Source organism: Columba livia, chromosome 2 (assembly GCF_036013475.1).
Source record: "Columba livia isolate bColLiv1 breed racing homer chromosome 2, bColLiv1.pat.W.v2, whole genome shotgun sequence".
Lineage (NCBI taxonomy): Eukaryota > Metazoa > Chordata > Aves > Columbiformes > Columbidae > Columba > Columba livia.
This window is the reverse complement of record NC_088603.1, coordinates 36,294,153-36,315,755: the sequence shown is the minus strand read 5'-3', so window position 1 is coordinate 36,315,755 and position 21,603 is coordinate 36,294,153. Positions and strand designations below refer to the sequence as shown.

At 45.8% G+C, this 21,603-nt stretch overlaps 2 protein-coding genes across 4 annotated transcripts in view; both read left to right on the top strand.

The window, feature by feature from the left end:
- Positions 1-21,603, top strand: part of HOXA3 (homeobox A3) — a 44,796-nt gene that overhangs the window by 13,635 nt on the left and 9,558 nt on the right. The window contains exons 2-3 of one of the 3 annotated variants that reach the window (XM_021280853.2): positions 12,221-12,413; positions 16,039-16,117. The exons of 1 other annotated variant lie outside the window; for it this stretch is intronic. The gene's annotated coding sequence lies outside the window, so the exon portion shown is untranslated. Of the gene's footprint in view, positions 1-12,220; positions 12,414-16,038; positions 16,118-16,173; positions 20,099-21,603 lie in introns of those variants that run through there. One more of the 3 variants, XM_005513486.4, reaches the window with a different exon arrangement.
- HOXA4 (homeobox A4) lies at positions 7,832-10,770 on the top strand. The gene is made up of 2 exons (XM_021280868.2): positions 7,832-9,135; positions 9,616-10,770. The coding sequence occupies exons 1-2, from the start codon at positions 8,556-8,558 to the stop codon at positions 9,942-9,944; spliced, it is 909 nt and encodes a 302-aa protein (XP_021136543.2). The 5' UTR covers positions 7,832-8,555; the 3' UTR covers positions 9,945-10,770.

The following is a 21,603-nucleotide window of genomic DNA, read 5'->3' as shown; positions in this document are numbered from 1 at the left end:
AAAAGAACAAGGTGGTTTGATGTGAGCTGGGAAATGGGCTTTGTTTTATTTTGCTGGTGCTACCCTGTTTGAAGGTTGTGGTTTAGACTGTATGTGCTACTGCGAGCAAAAATGAAAGAAAGGCGCAGAGGTACAGGAGGATAAGGCTGTTGTGTACCTCTGCGAGCTCTTCACATTGCATACTGATACTTATTTCTAATTTATTTTCCTTTAAGATTAAAGAAAATGTAGTATATAAGTTGACTCATCTCAAAGATCTCACAGTTTTACAAATATTTAATAATTTAGATTCAACTCCTTGTTTAAGATAAATGGAGTCTGAAGCCTTTGTGTCTGTGTATCTTCCTACGAACACTAAACAAACACATATGCATATACTTTACATTAAAAAATTGGAGAGGCTTTAAAAGTGCATATCCCAATGCACATTTGCAAATCATTTCTGTAATAAACAGCTGGAGATTTTATAGTACACTGGGTGTCACATTTTCATCAATAGGAATACCAAAAAGTTATATATGATAGGCACGTATTGTATTATATTATATAATATTATATACCATAACATTTTATAGTTTGAGGCATAGGTCTGAAAACCCTTTAAAAGTTTGGGTTTCTTTTATATACGGGTCCTTTTCCAGGGAAAATTCTTCGCTTGTAAACGGCGATGATACTAGACACAAACCGTCGCAATTACTCAATATTCAACAAAACTGCAATATTTGAATTATTTGGTGAATATACAAACATACATGCACACCCGTTCGACTAATACTTTAGAAACCTGGATATCATTGCGGATTGTAGTTTTTCATTGTCTAGAGCGAAAATATTTGCTACTATGTATTTTTCACATTTTCGAATGTGGCTTGTGGAACATATTCCACCTAAAGCAGTGTACAGAGACTCAAGAGCTACGGAAAATAAAAATATCCTCAAACCCACAAGCATGTAACCCCACCCGTACTGCAAGAAACTCTCTAACAACAAAAGAAAGTTACCTAGAAATGACAGCTTCTCCATATTTCTGGCCCTGCCCTGTCCTAAGCAGCTGAAACCATTCAAATCCAGAAACGCAATAAGATTTTCTGATCTTGAAATTTGAAATTCGAACGACCCCAGACTGCTGAGCTCTACCAAAATATTCCCAGGTCCTAATTGTTTTCCGAGGGGAAATGTAACGGGCAATAATCGCTGGGAATCAGGAGAGAGGTCTTATCTGTGCATATTGTTTTTCTACTGTGTTTGGGGGATTAGTGCGTGCGAGTTTGTTTTACTTTAGGCATGGCAAGTAGCGTTCTGCGATTTGAAATATAGTTTACCTAATCCTTTGAAAGGAATACTTGAGTGTAGTGTGTCATGTCTAAGCGTGAGGCCAATTAAAGATTAAGCAATTCTCTTAATGTGTGTAACTAGTGACTTTGCAAAGCATAACTTTCTCTAAATCAGAAGTACAACAATCCGATGGAAAGTCATCCGTAAATTACAGCTCTGTAGCCTTCTCTAAGCCCTGCAAGGGCCCTAATTGCAGAACATTACAGGGAAATTATTATTCTGCCATTTCGTTACTTTTAATAAGTGCGTATCTGTGGAAGGGTGACAATAGAGGGGTTTGCAATCTGCTCCACGGGAAATTGAATGGAACAGATCAGGAGGGGCGGATCAGAAGGTTTCGATTTCAAACCCTGGATACTGGAGCAATGCCTTTTCCCTCCCCGCAAATACAGATTTAACGCATTAAATGCAGACATAAATAAATCTCCTGACTAAGTTAAGACATCGCTTTGCTTTCTTAGCTCTTTCTCTTTTCTTCCCTGAAAATCTCCCCAATTTGTTGCTAGAGTTGCTAGCCAGAGTGCAAAAATACAGCTCCCACAGACGCCTGGTCATCTTTGAAAATATTATCCCTTTCAAACTAAAGCATCCTCACTAATGTCTCTCTGGAAGGCAAATACTCATGGACCATCGGAATCACATGTTCCTGTAGCTGCACGCACAAACAATATCAAATCTGACATAGAGAGAGTGTAAAATTTGCAAGGATTTTGCCTTATAGCGCGCATAAGGAATTTTCCTATATCCTCCTCCCCCCCAAAAAAATGTCTTTTCAATAATAATATTTGCTATGAAGGTTATTGGGTAATTATTGCAATTTTGTGGAACAGTCCTTGCTTGAGGTGAAGTCTGTCTCTGGATAACAAATGGCAGCCCGTGCAGTTCACTGCCAGGTTAAGTAAATGCAGAAAAGATAAATCTGCACACCCTAGGAATCACCAGCAGAGCTCGCTTTAGACCAAGTTCACAGTCAACTCGTTTGCCTAGACAAGGCTTCGCAAACAATTAGAGTTGTTTCTTTATGTTTAAATCAAGGAGAAATGACTAAGACCCTCGCAGCAGAGAGCTGCAGCTTTTCCCCCAACGCTCGTCACTGCATTCCTTCCAACCTCTCGCCCAGAACTTACCCAGCATTTCACCTGCAATTGTAACCATATAGCGCCTTTGAGTAACAGGCTTCCCTCCAACGTTGCCGAAAGGCTGTGCAAACTGATTTAACAGCACTTTTACATAGCTGCGAGATGGAAGAAAAAAACCAAACCAAATCAAAACAAAACAACACAACACAAAATAATTAAAAATGCAAAAGTATCCGATTTCTCGACAGCAAGAAGGAAAAATAATTAAAAAAAAAAAAAAAAAAGCCCTTAGAAAGCTGGGGGAAACGGCAGAACTATTGAAACAAACAGTGCGAGTCTCTTACTCCTAAAAGAAGCTGCATAGCTTTTGTATATCTTTGTGGTTAAGGGCGTTACAACTGCAGGTCAAAAAGTTGAGGGTCAAAAGTTTACGTTTTGCACCACTCTTAGTCATTCGCCCAGACAGAGTTTGATGTCAATGTTATAGCCGAGATCTTGACTATCAGCACAAAAGATAAAATAGCTTTGAGTTACGTGTGTATCACAGTATGGACTCCAGGTGAACCCTACTGGCTGAATGACCTCAATTACCGAGGAAAGGATAGAAAATTCCTCTTTTCAAGAGTAATACACATTGTATTTCATCATGAATTATCAGCCACATTTGTGTCTAAATATCTCGGGTTCAACCGCGGCAGGTAGACACGCCTGTTACCCCCACAGCAGCCGCTGATGCTCCGTCCTTCGAGAGTCAGGTAGCGAAATGTTTCGCCCTTGTTTATTATATAATAACCTGCTTTAAGAGGTTTAATGTTAACCCTTCTCACTTGGCAAAATGGCAGGAAGATAAGATAGGAGCGAAGCTATTAACGCGGATATCGACCCTAGCCGCGCCTTTGTTTTTGCTCTCATTTCTGCAACGACCGCTAAACTCTGCTTAAACAGGACATGCTGTAGATAATAAGGGTTATACGTTTGGTCCGAAGGAGCTCGTTTAAAATGCGGAGCTGTAGGGCCATGGTGTGCTACCGATGGAAAATGTTGCGGAGAAGCTGGCGCCCTGCGCCGCTCCGTGATTTGGAGGGATCTCACAGCCTTCTGGAATTACCCGAGGCAGCGGTTCCCAGCCAAATGGGGAGCAGGGAAGGTTATTTTCCCTCCCTCCACACCGCCCCCCCCCCCCCCCCGAAAAAAAAAAAAAAAAAGTTTAGTGTAATTTATTTACGCAGGGAGTTATTCCCACATTGCTGGGATTTTTTGTTCCTCGGTGTTGAAGCTTTAGCTCCTCCGTTAGGCATGTCTGTAGGGAGATCTAGCCAATATTGCATAGGGAAATTCATTCTGGGGGAGATCACAGCAAACGGGCTTCAGCCTGAAATTATGAGGGTGAGGGGCCGATGGAAGATAGGAAAGGTGTGGAGGAGGGGACGGGGTGATGAGCAAGTCCGAGAAAGAGGGCACCTCAGCCCCATCCATGCATAACTGCCTTCCGACCCCCAAGGCAGGAGGCTACACCGGCCTCTGTGTGGCTAGTACGCATGAATTATTTGCCAGAGACACAGCTGGATCGTGGCAGTCGAGCGCTTTTTCTTGGGAACAAATATGCGAGGAGTTAGATTTCAGATTAGCCAAAGTGATTGTTGGGGGTTTTACCTAAAGTACCTGCTGAAGACTGGAAAGCATATAATGCAAATGTTTGTTCGGCGTGCAGAAGTTGATCACAAGTTGCTGCTGTTTGCTCACTTGTAGCGAGTCCTGGCATTGCACGTTTTGGGAGCCTGCCCTCGCTGGAGATAGTATATAACCTTTCACATCCAGAGTATTTATTTCGAGTAAGAGCGAAGCCTGATAACAAGCTAAAAACCGTAGTCAAATATCTGTTTTGTTAGAGAATAGCAGGCGGATTGTTTCCAAGAATAACAATGCGTCTTTGATATACCCAGAACGAAAGCTGTTACTATAATCGGCTTACTCAAGAGTAGGTGACTGAAATACATTTGCTTCCTCACCAAGACAATTAGTGGCTCGAATCTCGTATTTTAAATCTGGTTTAGAATAAAAATATCAATAAGGATATATTCAAATACATTGAAAGTGAGAGTTGGATAAATATTGACTCTTCTGAAATATTGTTTAAATTATTCCTTAAAAAAATAGGCAACAACCTGGAGCAGAACAGTTAATAATTTTAGACGAACTCTTTCTGTCCTTTCACTCCCTGCATTCAGCACACTGCTCTCTGGCGTGGAAGGTCTGCTCAAAAGACCATTCATTTAAAATCCGGGCACAGATCACATTTTACATGTGTTTATTTAACCGCGCCAGGACAGAGTGGAGCAAATCCCGCCAAACATTTCGTTGTTAAGAGGAGCCCCGGTGCCGGAGAAGCCACCACTTTTACCAAATACTGAACTTGAGGCAAAATTGCGAGCATTGCCCCGGCAAAGACCATAGGAAAGGAGCGCTCCCGCCCGAGGAGACAGGAGCAGCCTCGGGGGCTGTATCATTCCCAGGAACAAAGGAGGGAATACAGTCGATACATTCCATAACGTTTACATTTTGCCGTGATTTTTTCTTAATTTTCCTTTAGAAGTAGTGACCTGGGCAAAGCACCCCGCTATCTAAAAGACACTGTTATAGACCTTTTAGAAAAACTAAGTCCAAGGCCGAGGTGAACTTCAGGTCACCGCGTCTAACAAATATGAAAATGTCGCCTGGTGAAGGGCACGCCTTGTTATTTAACAAAGACTGTCAATGTGTAAGATTAATAAGAAACAAAATGCACACGGTGTCACTTTTCGGTCACTTTGAAACTTGGGACAGCTTCGCATTCAAGAGGTGAAAGCTGGGGCTAAATATATTCAAAATGGTTCAAATCAAATTCAAACCAGGCTGCTAGTGCGATTCTTCCTCCTCCTACCGCTCCCGGTGGAGGGTACCCGGGCACGGCGAAAGGTTGACTTGAATTATTATTATTACTATTACTATTCTTGTTATTACTATTTTCTCTTTCGAGGTAATGAGGTTTTAGCCGCGCATGTGGAGGTAGCAGTAGTTCTTGCCTGTTTCACAAGAAAATGGGGGATCCCCCTTTTCCCCCTTTTTGGGTATGTACGAGATTGGCTCTTCTGGGTGCATGGAAATCAGCTCTCTCCCTCTCAACTTAATTCCAGTGGGGTCCCCATCTCCTCCTCGGCCAGCATCTGTCGGGAAACTCTCATTCCTTTATTCACTGATTAAATTGTCTTTCGCCAGTGAAATTGAGCCTTTAGTTCTTCTGGAAAAATAAGAGACCTGGCCTATTTTTCCTCTCCTTTCTTTGAGAGCTTAGGATGACGCTACAAGTTTGTTAAAGGGAAGTTCCGGGGAATAAAAGGGTTTCTGAGATTGTTTATTACAGCCATAAATCTTGCAGTAAAATGTCGAAATGGCCGTGTGCAAGATAACACTTGGTGGTCTTGGCTGGGTTCTTGTTTATGATAACAAAACCACGAAGACATGGAACAGGCCTTTTGGAGGTCCTGCCTCAGCACATCTTCGCAGACTAATAGAATCGCACGAAAAAAAACAGACTTCAGCTGGGCAGTTCAGGTCACCTTGCAGATTTACAGTCATATACAAAATTGCATCCTTCTCTCTGTAAACGAGTGCTAGCGCCCCACGGTAGAAAGAGACCCAGCGAAACAAGTATACTTTGAGATCTAATCACGGTAAATAATACGAAGCAGAGCTCTCCCAATATAGCGCTGAGCTTACAAACTGGAGACACCACTTTTCGTTGTGTTTTACCGTGGCTTGGGAGCCTGGCAGCCTGCTGTACTGCCCTGGCCACAGTGCCTCAGGACTTATGCCGAGGATAATATTTACGATAACCCAGTGTAATTCATCTGGTGCTGGCCGGCAGGTACTTGTACGTCTATGTCTGTATGTGTGCATGGATCTCTTTATGCCGCGAAAATGCTCACTGCTCTTGGCGGACTTTGGCAATCTTATGGGTTTTTTTTATAATCATGTAGGTGGGAGATTTATTCTTTTACAATAGGAGTTGCTGTGTTGTTTTATTCTTTTTAAATATAAATAAAACAATCTCCTCTTTCCTGTCCAGTGTATGTTGTTAAACTGTTGCGGCTGTCTCTGTGCGCGTGTGTAACCGCAGTTCCTCTCCATGCAGGGTAAATAGAGAAACTTATCTGTTAGCCCGGTTAAAGAGTTCCATAGATGTGCTGTTGGAAATGAGTAAGTAAATGTGTTTTAACTCTCTTTACAAATTAGACATTCGATAGGAGGAGGAAATGAGCGATTGTTTAGATAAGTACCCCAGTATACCCAAGCGTTGGAAGTGTTCTAACATATTACAAGCATCCTGCAACGTTCGTGCGTGCATGCGTGTGTGTATAAAATATAAATCGATACGATGTGTGTCTTGTTAGATGGAATATATATTCAAATTGAATTTTATTGCATGTATCCATTATCTATAAAACTGCAAAGGACAATAATCTGAATTTAAACCAGGGTAACTGTTAATGTAATATGTTTAGGAGGGCAAGATCTAAAACATATCATATTTGCGCTTGATATATTAGATGTATTTTCCCATACCAGCAGATTAGATTACCCACTCACTAATTATATTCTCGAAGGGTGCGGTAAATATTTCTATGGATTTATATGCTTTCCGGAAAAGGAGGAAAAAAAATCCGAAAAGTTCCATTCTAACTCCGAATGTACCAGACTAGCTGACGTTCAATTAGTATTTTTCCCCTCAGAATAAGAGCGTAATTAGTTTAACCGTCAAATTTCAATTATCTAAGGTCAGGGTGGTTGCCTCTTTTCCCTCTGAGCTGCAAATATCGTTAACAGTCTCAGTTTTAGCCACGCAGAAGTGCCCGAGTGCCCTCTCCCCCCTACGCCGGCGTTTGCGAGGTACTTCTGCGAAGGTGCAAGAGATTTCTCGCGGAAATTAAAATTAAGAAATAAACCCAAGGCGAGGCATATCAAACCGACCGACTTAAATTCGTAGTTTGGAAACCACTCATTCCTGGGGAGGGATGCTCGCAGTGAGCCCTGCCATCGTCGGTAGGAAGTATTTGATACCGTCTTGTCCGCGTTTCCCTCCCTCCCTTCCCCCTCTCCTCCCCGTTATTTTCAGGCACGCTACATCCCTCACACTCCGCAAGCCACTCGAGGACTCTCCTCGGCCTCCCCGCCGCCTTCATACTAACTTTGGCATCTATTCCTCCGGTTAGCACGGCTTCAAAGATGCAAAAGGCTAGTCCCAGAGCTCCTGGCCGCCCGCGGTCCGCAGCGGCGGGGCGCTGGGGACAGACCCCGCCCGTGGCCTGTGCCCAGCAGCCGCTGCCGCCCTCTGCCTTTGCGCAGCCCCAACTCCAGGCATTTGGAGATGGGCTTGTTTGAAAGGATTGTGCAACGCCTTGTGCAACGCCTGCCTTCCTCTGCACCACGCAGCTGAGCTGCCCTCCGCTTCCTTGTCCCTCTCCCTACGCTCTCTCGCGGGGGAACGGAGAAACAAAAAGTGCTGGGGAGTTGAGGGGGGGCAAAGACTGTCAGAGCTGGATTAGTTTTATCTCGCTTGACACCGCAACTGCCGGACGCGGCCCGGGTCGGCGGGCGGGAGGAGCCGGGGATGCTGGTGAGGAGCGGACAGGGGGCGCGGGAGGCCGGCAGCCCCCGGCGGGGCGCTCCTTCGGCGAGCAGCCGCCGTCCGGGGAGGAGGCGCGGCGGCAGCGGCCCCTGGGAGCGGTCCCCGCCGTGGGTCCGCTGGCTCGGAGCTGCCCCGCGGCCGCTCGCCCTCCTTCCATTTCCTGATCCGGGGTCCGCGGCCCCGCGCCGTAATTGGTGATGGCGGTCAGGTGGTGATGGGGGGCGCGGGGGTGTGTGCGGGTGTGTGTTGTGTGTGTTGTAGGCGCTCCAGGGGTGGGAAGAGAGGAAGGGAGGGGAGTGCGGTGGGGAAAGCGGGGGGGGAAGCTGAAGGCCCAAACTTTGGCAGCGGCGAGCACTTGACAGCAGCGGGAGGGGGAGAGGGAGGGAGGAGAAGGAGGGGGAGAAGGGGAGGGGCCTCACCGAGCCCAGAAAAACGACAACGCGAGAAAAATTAGTATTTTTGCACTTCACAAATTAATGACCATGAGTTCGTTTTTGATAAACTCCAACTACATCGAACCCAAATTCCCTCCCTGCGAGGAGTACACGCAGCACAGCGGCAGCGCCGGCAGCTCCGCCAGCTACCATCCGCACCACCCGCACCCGCACGCCCCGCCGCCGCCGCCGCCGCACCTGCACACCGCGCACCCGGGCCCGGCGCTACCCGAGTACTTCCCGCGACCGCGCCGGGAACCGGGCTACCAGGCTCCTGCAGCGCCGCCAGGGCCGCCGGGGCCGCCTCCCGAGGCGCTCTACCCCTCGCAGGCACCCTCCTACCCCCAGGCGCCCTACAGCTACAGCAGCGCCGGCAGCGCCGCCCCGGGCCCCGAGCAGCCGCCCCCGGGCGCCTCGCCGCCGCCGCCCGCTAAGGGCCACCCTTGCCCGCCTCAGCCCCTGCTCCCAGGCCATGCCCTGCAGCGCCGCTGCGAAGCGGCCCCCGCCGCCGGGACCGGCACCGGGCCCGGCTGCCCGACGCTGCCCGACAAGAGCCTGCCCGGGCTGAAGGGGAAGGAGCCGGTGGTCTACCCCTGGATGAAGAAGATCCATGTGAGCACGGGTGAGTTGCCCATGCCAGGGGGAGGTGGGGATGCGCCTGCAAAGGAGGGAAGGGAGGAGGGTGCTCCCGGCACCGGGATGTTGCGTGTGTGGCTTCCCCCCACCCCGCTTCCTTCTCCCTCCGCGTTTCCTAAAAAAAAAAAAAAAAAAAAGTGAGAAACCTTTTGTATCCGGGGTCCTTTATCAAAAGATTTACGAGACGCCAAACTGTTAGGGCAGTAATTATAGCCCCCATAAATTTAATTGCCCTGTAGTGGCTCTGGGCCATGTGTCTTTGAAGCTTTTCTTCTAACCCAAATGCCCATCACCATTTTTTATTGCTCCTCGATTGTCCCCACTGTCGATAGGCTGTGAAACAATTTCTCTTGCCGTTTATGTATCTTACGTGAACCTGGTGTCAAGTTATTATATAATGATTATGTTCCATTGCTTCCCCCCCCCTCTTTTATTTCCCCTCCGCGTGTGTGTGTGCACGTTTCAGTCAATCCCAATTACAACGGAGGGGAGCCCAAGAGGTCTCGTACTGCCTACACCAGACAGCAGGTCCTGGAGCTGGAGAAGGAGTTCCACTTCAACCGCTACCTGACCAGGAGGCGACGCATCGAGATCGCTCACACCCTCTGCCTCTCCGAGCGCCAGGTCAAGATTTGGTTCCAGAACAGACGTATGAAGTGGAAGAAAGACCATAAACTGCCTAACACAAAGATGCGCTCCTCAAACCAGTCCACACTGAGCCAGCAGTCCAAAGCACAGACACAGGGCCACCCCCATCCGCTCGATGGGGCTACACCCAACGCAGCCGCGCTATAAATACGGTTATTATTTTTAAAAAATATATAAATATATATATTTACCTATCTATTGGGGTTTTCCAGATGCCCCGTGATGGAGGCTGGCCGTTTGGACCAAACAACTGTGTAAAACAAAACAGGAGCAGGAAAGGAAGACGAGACGTGCCCAAGAACGGGCACATGTTTAAACCAAAACCCGGACGATTGTCTACATTGTATACAGATAATGGTTCCATGCCCATCATTTTTTTTCTATTTATGGAAACGCTCTCTTGCCCTCGGTGTAAGAGAGGGCTGGATACTGTCACGGACGAATTCGCTGTACCTAAGACGGACTCTTTTTTTTTTTTTTTTTTTTTAAGAGAACACTTTAAAAAATAAAAGACGGTTGAAACAAAGACCTCGTGAGACACTTGTGTAAGGTATTGACTTGAATAGCGCTGTTCCGTGGCGTGTTTGTGGATTCCCGTTGGTGTGAGGATGCACACACACGTATGCACACACACCAACACGGGAGAGAGAACGAACACGTCCCCGAGAGGTTAAGGACTTACGAAAAATGTCCCCTTACGCTGTCTAAAGGAAAATGTGTTATGTATCAAAGGTAACTTAACTGGTTTGAAGTGTAGCCCCTGCAGTAGCTGTGATCTCTTAGTTTTTCTCCACATTCCCTATTGCATTTATTTAAAAAAAATGCTATAAAGGCTGTTGCTGTCTTCATATTTGGCACCGTCTAAATCGTTTGGGTCCATGTACAATTGTGGATTTTTGGTGTAATGTATAACAGTGCCAAATGCTGATAATAAAGATTATTCTGTACAAATAATTAAACGCTTGAAACACAAGTCCACTCAGTGCTATTTCATCCACTTTGTACTCGGCTCATATTGGCACCAGGAATGGAAAACAACGGTTGAACGTACTGTTTTAACTGGGATTCATCGTGTCAATAAGGTAATGGTTACTTTAAATAGAGTGCAAACCGTCCTGACTACTAGTTGTCTGGCTGGCAAAAAGAGCGCTGCAGGACGAGGAAAGGTGTTGCTTCATTGTATAGGTGAGTGGTATTATCTTCAGTGGGCTTATAGCAGAATTAGTCCGGCTCTCAGTTGCGGTCCATACAACTATTTTCAGCTGTGTTACAGAGAAACCGAGTTTCTACTGGGAGCCAATAAGGTCCCATGACGGGTTTTGCTGGAGGAGAAGTCATATGCTCCCCATGATAACACTTTAAATCTTTAGCCAGTCGTGATTTATTTGTTCTTTTTCACCCGATTATGATTTCTCAGTTGGCTAACACTCTTAAAGGGGAATACATGGGTGGAAACCTAAAGTTTCTCTAAGGTGCCTTTTCTGTTTCATTTTATTTTTTTTTTTTTTTTAAGACTATTTCGAAATGTGTTGAGAAAGCCTCTGCAGAAACACGAATTTTGGTACTTCAAGAGGTTTATTTGACCGAGATTGTCGAAACGACCATGCCAAAATGGGGTTCACGTGGTTCTAGCTCAGGCTGCACAGGCAAAGTGGAGCTGCTAACGGGGAACCCTTGCTCAGTGCTTCCACAGCAGAAAGTAGCACTGAGAGGGGTTCGAAAAGTCTTGTAAAGGAGGTCAAGTCCTAGTAAATCTTTCAGGGAAGGCCTGAAGGCCAAGACTTATTTACTTACCCAAATACATCGAGACGGATTATTGGAATCAGTGCTCCTCTTCGTGTGAGTGAGGCAGCAGGGACCGGGTGCATCATCACCCCTTGGGTGAGGTAGCACCAGGCCCCAGTGGCATTGTCAGCATCACTGCCTGGCCACGAAACAGGGATCGCCGGGGAGAAAAATGTAACGTGCCACTGGCAGAGCACGTTCAGAATCAGAGAGGTGGTGGCTGTAAACAACCTCAGCAAACACTGCTGTCTCCAAAACTGACCAAGGAGCAGGCCTGAAAAGTGCGCTCCCACTCACATACTGCTGTTTACTAAATCCTGAATTGCCAGCTGCCTCCTTATAAAGGGAGGAAAATATAGCTGTAAGTGAGGTAACTGCTATCCGCAAGCGTGTAACTCTTCTTTTTGTTTATTGCTTGAGAATCCCTCAAATTATTTAGAGCCAGAATTAGCACAACGGAGCAAAATTCCAGCTGAAACGAATTAACTGGCAATGCAGGATTTGTTTAGTGTGCAGCCTATGCGTATAAACCTGGTTTTCTCCCATTGTAAAGAGAAATGAAATCACGCTGCAAATAGCAATTTTAGCGAGAATCATTAATCACCTCCTACAATAAATACTTCTTTGTAATTCAACAGCGGTTCTGAAAGGCATTCTCTTGGAAAAGTCTGTGAAGACGCAAAGGATTTTCCGGGGAAAGAAAAAAAAAAAAAAAAAGGTCATGTGTAAAGACACAGCATCTTGGCTATCCGCTAAAAAAATGTACACTCTCTTGATGGAGATTGAACCGCGGACTGCAAAATACCCCATGGCAGATTATCGTCGTTTAAGGTAAATTTTCCTTTCTCCCCCCTTCCCCTCAGCCTCTGCTGGGAGCGGGACGCTGCTCCCGAGCTGGGAGCCCTCTGCTCCCTGTCCGATAGCGCCCGTCTTTACAATAACTTCGAAAATTACATCGTCCAGTTTAAATTCTCGCATTGTGCTCCCTTTGCTAAGGCAACCAGGAGTTCACCGAGAGGACAAATTTTCTATCCCATTAATTGTTTTTTTTAGAGGAGCAGACTGACCCTTCAAACCCTTGACCTTTAAAGACAGTATTCTTTTTAATCCGGCACTTGGACCTAAATGTCTCTCCCCCCACCTCCCTCTCTCCCGCTCTCTCTCACACACGGATTTATCTGCTCTGGACACAAAGGCAAGAGCGGCCCAGAACGCTGGAAGTGGAAGTTTGTCAATATTTCAAAGAAAGACCAAATCAACTCGGAGTTAATTTGCTGGCCGCAGGGAACGCCACACCGTTAACCCCGTACCCACCTCCCCTCCACCCACCAAGAAAAATGCTCCTTTTCCCACATCCCCCTCCTCGTTTCTCCTGCAAGCTCTTGCTATACCCGGTGTTTTATTACACGGGGAACTCAGCTGTGACAAGCGCCTTGTGGTATTTAATAACTAGAGCCATCCTGTATTGGAGGATTACCCAACCCAACGCTGGGACTTTTTTTTTTTTTTTTCCTTCAGGGTGCTTGCCGTCCCGTGGCCTTCTTTCCTGGTGTTTGTAAACGAGGAAGGGGTGGGGGAGCCCTCACACAGGCAAAAATCTTGACAGGTTTGTCATGAAACTCCGGCCCCCCCTCAACCCCTCCTGTCCCGCACTGGGACTCAATCCGGGCCGCCTCGGGCCCGCCCTCCGTTCCCACACCTCCACCGGAGCCGACCCGGCGGCGAGGCCCCGGGGGCCCCTGCACGTCGCGGCCCTGGGGAGGCGGAGGCTCTTGCCGGATTCGCAGCCGCACTGCCTGGCCGGGCCACAGCGTGCTGGGACCCCCTGCGGGTCGCCCCGGAGCCGTCCCCTCGGACACGGCGCTTCGCGGGCGCCCAAGCCCGGCCCACGCATGTCCTGACGGGGCGGGGGCTCCACGCGTGGGCAGGGGAGACTCCGCAGTCACCTCCCCCCGGCCCCAGGCATCTCTTCTGACTCTGCCCGGGCCCGCGGACAGGCAGTACTGACCCGCGGAGGGCAGCCCGGGGGTTGCTGCCCCTGATGGTTCCTTGTCTCCCTGCCAGCAGTTCTCAGAGCCCCCCCAACCGCTGCAGACAATGAGGGTCTGGGTCCAACTGGTTAATTTAGGGGACTGGAGGGGAGAGGGGTGCAAAGATTCCCCGTCTCGCTGTACAGAGTGGGACAAGCCAGAGTTATTAATGCCCAAGCGTTCTCCCTAGAAACTGAGGAGCTGTCAAAGCTAGCAGAGATTAGAAGACCCAAGTACGAAGATCCCTGCGCTCGCAGATAAAGGTGTTGCGTCTGTTCTGGGGAGATATTGAAATTTTAATCTTTAGGGTCACGTGACTCATTAAATAATTAATGCAGATAGTCAGGAATGGATCTGTGGCCGTCAGTCCTCACTAGGAGTGATTCTCTCAGAAGTGAAACTTAATTCCTTATTACTGGAGTTTGGTTTTCTTTCTTTCTTTCTTTCTTGTTTTTTTTTTTTTTTTCCTTTCCCTTTAAAAAAACCCACCTGATTTATCTTGAAAGATTCTAAACTTCTTAAGCAAGCAGTAGGGTCTGTGTTGGTAAGTAGGTAGTGTGTATTTCTAGCTTGATGACTTTAATTGTTTGTGCTTGCTTTGTCTGCTGAGCATTTGCTTAACAAGTTTAATATTTAGAAATGTTAAATCTTTGTTTTAGCTGCCTTGTGGTCACATTACGGCTTTTGATGATTAAGTGTCACCGAGGCAAACACATTTGATAATGTTCTAATTCACACTGTGGAAGGCTGGGTGCCACAGTGCAGGAGGACCTGCTTTGTTCAGTTTTCCTGGCGTTAATAAATCACCGGCTCCTAATGCAGGGCCAAAAAAGCAATGGAAAGGCAGTGAGCATTGTAAAGGAAAAGTCATAGGCGAATTTCTCTATGACTCATTAGTCTGAACGATTTATGCACGAACTGAAAGTGCCGCGATGAATATTAGAGTTTGGATAACAACAAATTAAAAAAAAAGAATCATAGGGTTTGTAAAGCGCTTTATTGCTACTTAGCAACTCTTTCAAGAAGCAACACAGTTTAAAGGACTGTGACAGTGTAAAATATGGTGGCGTGACTTAATAGCTCCAAAATAAATAACTGAAAGTTGCTGCCACCATTTTCAGATACACGCTCCATATTTAACACGAGTGGGGCAACCCAGTCACCACACGCTTGATCGATGATTATTGCCGTTTGTAACATGACTATTGATTAGGGATCAAAACGGTTAAGGTATGAGTTTGAGACTAAAATGCCAGGGGGTTCGCCCTGTGCCGGAGCCGAGTGGAGCGAAAGGTAGTTCTGAGCATAACCCCAGGCAGCAAGCGCCCGGGCTCTGCGATTGCAGATTGAACTTTCAATTTTCTTTTCTGTTTGCCAGTAGATTTTAGCAGTCAGCGCTCTGAAATTTATGAGACAGCAATAAACAGCTTAGTAGGCTATTATTGCATGATTTTATGTACACTAGAGTTCAACACCAAATTTAAAATTATTAGGGTAATTATGGAACTACTAAATTACCAAAGCAAAGTCTCGGCTTGAAAAGTTCTCCCAAGACAGACTTAATATTTCCAAGGCTCGGATGACACCCTTCCGCAAGAACTGTTATTTAATTATTAGCATTTACATTTACTGGACAATTTTAAGATGCGTTAGATGGCTTTTACTAGCGAGAATGAATACGGGGGGTACATTATTATATCTGACAAATTCGTATGTAAACATGATTCAGTAAGTGGCATGCGAATAATCTGACTATTGTCGTTTTGGATTGTGCAATATTGTTTATTTTAGGGGAAGAGAAGCTGTCTAGTTATTTTCCCCTCCCTCAATGGCATTCAGGGTGCTTTTTTTAAAAAAAAAAAAAAGGGAGAAAAGAGAAACGGCTTTGGGCCCGATCCCGCCTCACTGTGGTCAATTGTTAGTCTCTTACTGAGCTAGTGGTGGCAGGATCGGGCTCCGGCTAACCGTTTGAATAAAAGCCCAACCACAATACGCTGCGCATTTAAACTGGAACCCTTTCCGCATTTTATTCAGCAGGGATGAACACCACGAGTTGTGTTTAATGTCTGTTCTTGATTAAATGATCCTAAACAAAGGTTTCCCAGAGGAAAATAAAGCAGACATTCATGTAACAAGAGTTTGGAATGACAATATTTCCAAACACTTGGAGACAGAAGGCATAGCTGTCTACGGGTAAAAAATCAAACCAAACCAAAACAAAAAAGAAACAACCGCACGCTTTTATTTCTCAGCTCCCCGTGGTCTTCACCCGGGTGGGAACCCACGCCGGGAGCCCGCGTCCGCTCCATCCCTGCCCGCCCTGCTCCAGGGCTCTCCCAGCGCACCCGGTAAACCATTGCTTATGAAGGAGCAAAACACCTCCCCCTGCACTCCTCGGTAAGGCACTGTTTGTTGCTTGTTTACAGGGAGCCCCGAAAAAAAGCCGCTCGGCTGGGGAGGTGGAAACTGGGAGCGCTTCAGCCCAACTCTGCGCAGCTGGAGGAGGTAAGAGCCGGGCAGCGCCCAGGCTGCCGGCCGCTGCTTTTGCGTCCATCGTAACTGTAGGAAAGCCATTTGCCTAGTACCTGCATGCACAACAAGCCTGCTGGAATTAGAATTTTTTGTTGTTGTGATAAATATTTAACCTAGCAGGATTTTTTTTCTGTATTGGCTCTATTAATCTTCCGTGGGTGGTGAATGTGCGTGTCTGGGCAGACAAAGAAGTGTACGGGACCTGAGTGATCGCCATCCTTATAAAGGCATGGGGGACAGGAAGGATGCAAAGTCATTTGAAGAGCGAAAGAGGTTGAGAATTTCTTTGTCCATTCTTAGCTTCTTCCCAAATCAAAGGCGTAAGGCGAGGCAGAGCGGGTCGGAGCCATGTCGGTGTTGAATGGCTTATCGCGGCTTGTTTGTTTGCCTCCTCCTCCAGGAGTTCCGCAGCCAGTCCTTCAAACGTGGAGGGCATGTGGGGATGTTAGAATACGTGATTTTGTTTGAAAGCAAGCACCAGAATGGCTCGCACATAAGTTTCGGGTATTTGTCTGTACTAGCCCGCTTTGCACCGGTCGGAGGTCCGAAGCTCGGTCGTTCAGAGTTTCTGGAGCCTTTGATGAACTTGGTCCTTTGGCAGGAGAAATGTAATGCTTTTCCTAGTGACCATTTTCTTATGCTGGCCGCCGAGAGGGGAGGATTACAGAGAATTAGCTCAAATTCCTGCTAGATTTACCTGCTTATTTTTGGACGCTGATGTACAATTAGTGTATTTTACTACTTTTTAAAAGCGGCCATAAATTAGAGGACTACAAGGGGTCTTTGTGTTGGCTTAATGGGCTGCTTAAATCTTAACTACAAAAAGGCGCTGCAAATGTCTATTCACGCTCGTGCTACAAAATTAAAAGCTGAAATACGGCACGAAGGAACCTTCCTCTGGTGGCATGTACCCACAGCATTGCGTGCAGAGATATTTGGGATTCCTTAACGGACCCAACACTGTCAGACTCAGCTGACTCTGAGCAGAACTTCTTCCACAAGGGCACAGTCGATAGCTCTATTCTTTTTATCTGCTTGGAAATGATCAAAGACCAACTTCATCTCTATCAGTCGCACAGATGTAGGTAAACAGCTCTGTGTCCCAGCAGATTTCAAATCTTTTGAGGAAGCAAGGAAACAAATACCTCTATACTACTTATATTCTCCACATGAGAGTGGTCGGTTTACCTCTTAACAACTGTCATAAAAGTAAACTTGAAAGTCAGTAAAAATTCAAAATCTAATTATATTGAAGGTAAATTTAAATAGCATTAATGCTAAGAGTGTCTATTGATGCCAGAGCTGGCACAAAGGGTCCCTCTTAATGAAGGCACGTTATGAACTCAGATCTGTTTGTTGTTACTGTGCCTGGAATTTCAGCTCAACTCGAAGCCATGTGTATAAAGCAGAGAAAAATCAGTAGCAGACCTACTGATAAACTCCACATTTTTTTCTGCTAGAAACCGTGTTTCAGGTCTCCAAATCATCGAGGTAATAAAACACAATGTTGAATACCCAGGAACAGGAACAATGCAATATATGGGGTGGCAGGGGAAATCTAGTGCCTGCGATTCGCAAGATCATTTGAATTTGTATTTGAAAACTCGTAATCACGATACTAGAGCAAAGAAATCTTTCTCCAAAATCGGCGTAAGGGAATAATTTTCAGCTGCGATCCAGGACAGCATAAAGTTAGGCAGACTCCCCCTTCAGCATCGCAAAGTACACCCTGAGGAAAGTATTCACACGTCAAGAAGTTACTTTTCTTAAGAATTAATTAGTTTTCCCACTACATACAAGAAGTTAATTGTTAAACAGTAGTTTTAGCATTAACTCGACCATTAATACTAATAAAGATGTTCATAGAAACAGGGTTTTGAAGCCAATAGCCATAGCTAGCGTTAAGGCATTTAAGTTGACTTATGATTGTGATTTATTGCTTTTGTAGTTTCTATTTGCTCAGGACTGTAACTTCTAAAGCCATCTTTCTGCTTTTGACGCAAAGCAGTCGATAACTTTTTACAACAGCCCCAAGAAAGACCTGATCTGCTTTTTTCAGCATCTGCTCCATTCCCCACTAATTTAAGTTTCATTGCTGCAGAAGAACTTCTCTGTGTGTTTCTTTTATGGGACCTAAATGCTGCGTATTTAAAAGAGCTGTGAATCCATCTCGAGTAAATATCAGCCTTGGTTTACTCTGAGTACGAGGGCTGTGGACTTACCAGTGGTGCTGCTGGTTACAGACTTGGGCATGGCGTGTGTGGGTAATGCACTCTCTTTTTCAAAGGTATATAGTTTTTATCCCAGTTCTTAGGGAGGGATAATGTATGTATACCCTGCTACTAGCTTAGTCACTTCCACATGAAAAATTGCAAATTCTTCCTCTGTTGTAATGTCACGCTGACTTTACTGCTATGTCCGCTACTATACACTGTTACTGATGGGTTTAAATTCCAATGGTCCACTTTTACAATCCAAGTGAGAGTATGTAAGGCTTGCCCATAACACTAAAAATCACCTTTAAAACGAAATTCCTTCCATTCTGTTCAATGAAGTGCAGGTGGAACAGTAAGGGAGGATATGCAGTCAGATGAAAGTTTTCTTCGAGCTCATGGGGGATGGTGGCAAGAATTAGACAAGGGTATATATATCACGATCCAAAATGCTGGAGTCACAGAACTGGACCAGTAAGGCGTTAAAAGTGTGAACTATCTGATTTTCTTTGACTCCTTCTAGAAAAGTTATGTGAGTTGAGGGTTTCTTTTGTTTGTTTAGCTTATTGTGTCAATAGCACAAGTTAAACACAGGGAACGTACACAGCCAAAGCTGTCTGGCTCGGAGGCCGCATACAACTTTGCTCTTTTTTTTTTTTTCCTTATTTTTTTTCCCCTTAGGCAGAAAGCTCCCCCTCCCCATTTTTCTTTTTCTTTTTTTTTTTTTTTTTTCATCGTTAGAAACCTATAATTTTGTGCATCACTCAAACTAGCTGTATAGGAAATGCGTAAGCACAGGTTTAACAGCAAGGTCCCAAAAGGTTTTGCAAAATTCGGAGCCACGCCAGTGAAGGAAGGTGTATTCTCCATAGTGTGTTACAAGGACAAAAATCAACTAGCCTCTTAGAAGAGACTCTTTTTTGCCTTTGTCAGGTAATTATAGGTCTTTTTGGTTTCTACAGGAGCCCTGATGTAGCGTGTGGGAGTTGAGCAAGCCTTGTACAATGGCAGGGCAGAGGCGGCTGGGGGTGGGGAGAAGGCTCGTAATCGTCCCATTTAGAAGGGGTCTGGAAATAATAGTATTAAGATTTGGGCTTTCTTCGGGGGTTGCAGAGGACATGGGACGTGGAGCAGAGTGGCGGGCCTGGAAAGCAAATGCCGGTTAATTAGGCGAAGTATCGAAGTGCAGCGTAATCCCATATTATGAGAAAAAACTCCTCTTACCTTCCAGTGGGCTTTGTATAAAGAGATATTGGTGTGGGAAGAAGAAGAATCGAACCAATCTTTCCCCCCCGAGACATCTCTACCTCTTGGACGTTGTTGTTGTTTTGTTTGTTTGTTTGTTGTTTTTTTTTTTTTTTTCCCTTCCCTTAAAACTCTTCTTTAACATATTGGGTTAAGGCTTTAAGAAGCGAAGGCTCGCGCTAAGAAACCCTGTTCCTTCAATGATTCCCTATTTCAAATAAAAGGATTTAAGTTGACGTATGACCACGTGAGCACATAATACAGCGCATTATTGTGGCATTTGGAGTGGAGACCCGGTCTGGCTCCGTCTGCGATTACGCTTTTCCAGTTTCTGTTCAGACCAAGCACTGCTTTCTATTTTTTTTTCCCTCCTGCCCCCATCACCGTCCCCGCAAGAGCTGGCCATTTCGCTGACAGCTTTCGTTCCTTATGGAAAGGTTATTGTCGAGCCGAGAGGACGAAATGCTTCGTTAGAAAGGATGGATTTTATTTTAAGGTATTTCCGCTGATTGTTCATTTATGTGGTGAGTTATTGCTGTTCGAGGCAAAGGTCAGTAGCAGAGGCTGGAGTGAGTGCATGTGTGTGCGGGCGGGTGTGTGTGCACCCGGAGCCAGGCTGCTTCCCCCTTTGTTTCAATTTGCTGCGGTAAATATTCAACTCTCCCCTCGCAGCTAGCAGAACAGGGAGAGTTTGCTTCTTTATTTATTTTTCTCCATAGAGATCCCACGCTGCTGTTGATGGCCAGCTGCCTCCGCTCCAGCCCCTCGATTGCCATCTTATCGTTATTTATGATCAGCTAGAGATGGGAAGCTTCTTTTATGGTCGTGTTTGGATTTTTTCTCCCTTAAATTTATTTTTTACTTTAATTTTATTTAATTTTATTGTATTTTATTCGTTTGTCTCTGTGCTTATTTATTTATGCATTTAGGGAAATCGGATAAGGATGCAAGGGGCGCGGAAGGGATGCTCCTCGGTCGGGGTCGTGCTCGAGTGTGCGGCGGCGGCGGTGGTTGTTGTTTTATGGGTGTTTGTTCTGCTGCTGCCGCTCGGTAAATCGATGAGTATGAGATCGTGCTGCCATTTTATTTATGATACTTCACTGGTACTTTGTTTACCCTGCGCGGAGGGTTGCATGGGCGCTCAGCTCTGTGGCAAAGCTTCCCTTTCCTAAATGAGCCAAGGGGCTTCTCTTTATTTCTCCTCGGTGAGAAGGAGCTGAACCAAGAATCAGCCATGGCTTCTAACGATAAATCAGCCTTGAAAATGTGGGGTTTTCCCTCTCTCTCTAAATGGGGGTCTGGAAAGCGAGAATAAGAAGTGGAGGAGTGGAAATTATTCTATAAGAGAACATATTCTAGTCCTAAATTAATATCCATACCTTCGTTGACATAAATATATCTATTCGTACGTATAAATCTGTAAGTATACGCATACAGTTGTAGATGTGTGCGTAGCTACATGTAAAGAATGTACTTTAAACGACGGAAATGAAATATTACTTGGCTACCCGAGGGGGGCAAAATGCTGTATAAAACGACCTTTCCCCGGTGTGTCCTGGCTTTGGGAAAGGTCGGAGCGCTGGGGCTCACTTTCTCCCAGTTCGCTCCGCATCTCTCGCCTATTCCTGCTGTACCATTTTCTGCTCATTTACGGGGTGCTTGTACTCGTCTTCTAAGAGGCCAGAAAGAGTGGGAGAGAGGAATTAAAAACGAACGATGGTAAAAACTCCACTGAAAACAAATCAACAAGGTTATTTCCACTCGGAGCTGTTCGCGGCCCTTCTGCAGAAACGTACAGGGAGAATATATTGGGGCTGTTTTCTCGCGTTTCTGCTCTTTAAGCCTCTCTCAGAGCAGAACTGACCCAAATAAATGCTATTTCCCCTCCTCGCCATACTGAAGTATGTTGTCGTTTCTTAAATCCGGAGTGTCTCTCCCTTCGCCAAAGGGAGGAGAGGTGTTTCACTCCAAACTGTGTGTCTAAAGGCCAAGGTTGGCTTT

Bases quoted from the DNA above. Each gene is read 5' to 3' on its own strand.
- HOXA4 (XM_021280868.2), top strand. From the start codon at position 8,556: ATGACCATGAGTTCGTTTTTGATAAACTCCAACTACATCGAACCCAAA. The intron at 9,136-9,615 runs GTGAGTTGCCCA...TGCACGTTTCAG, and splicing joins GAAGATCCATGTGAGCACGG to TCAATCCCAATTACAACGGA.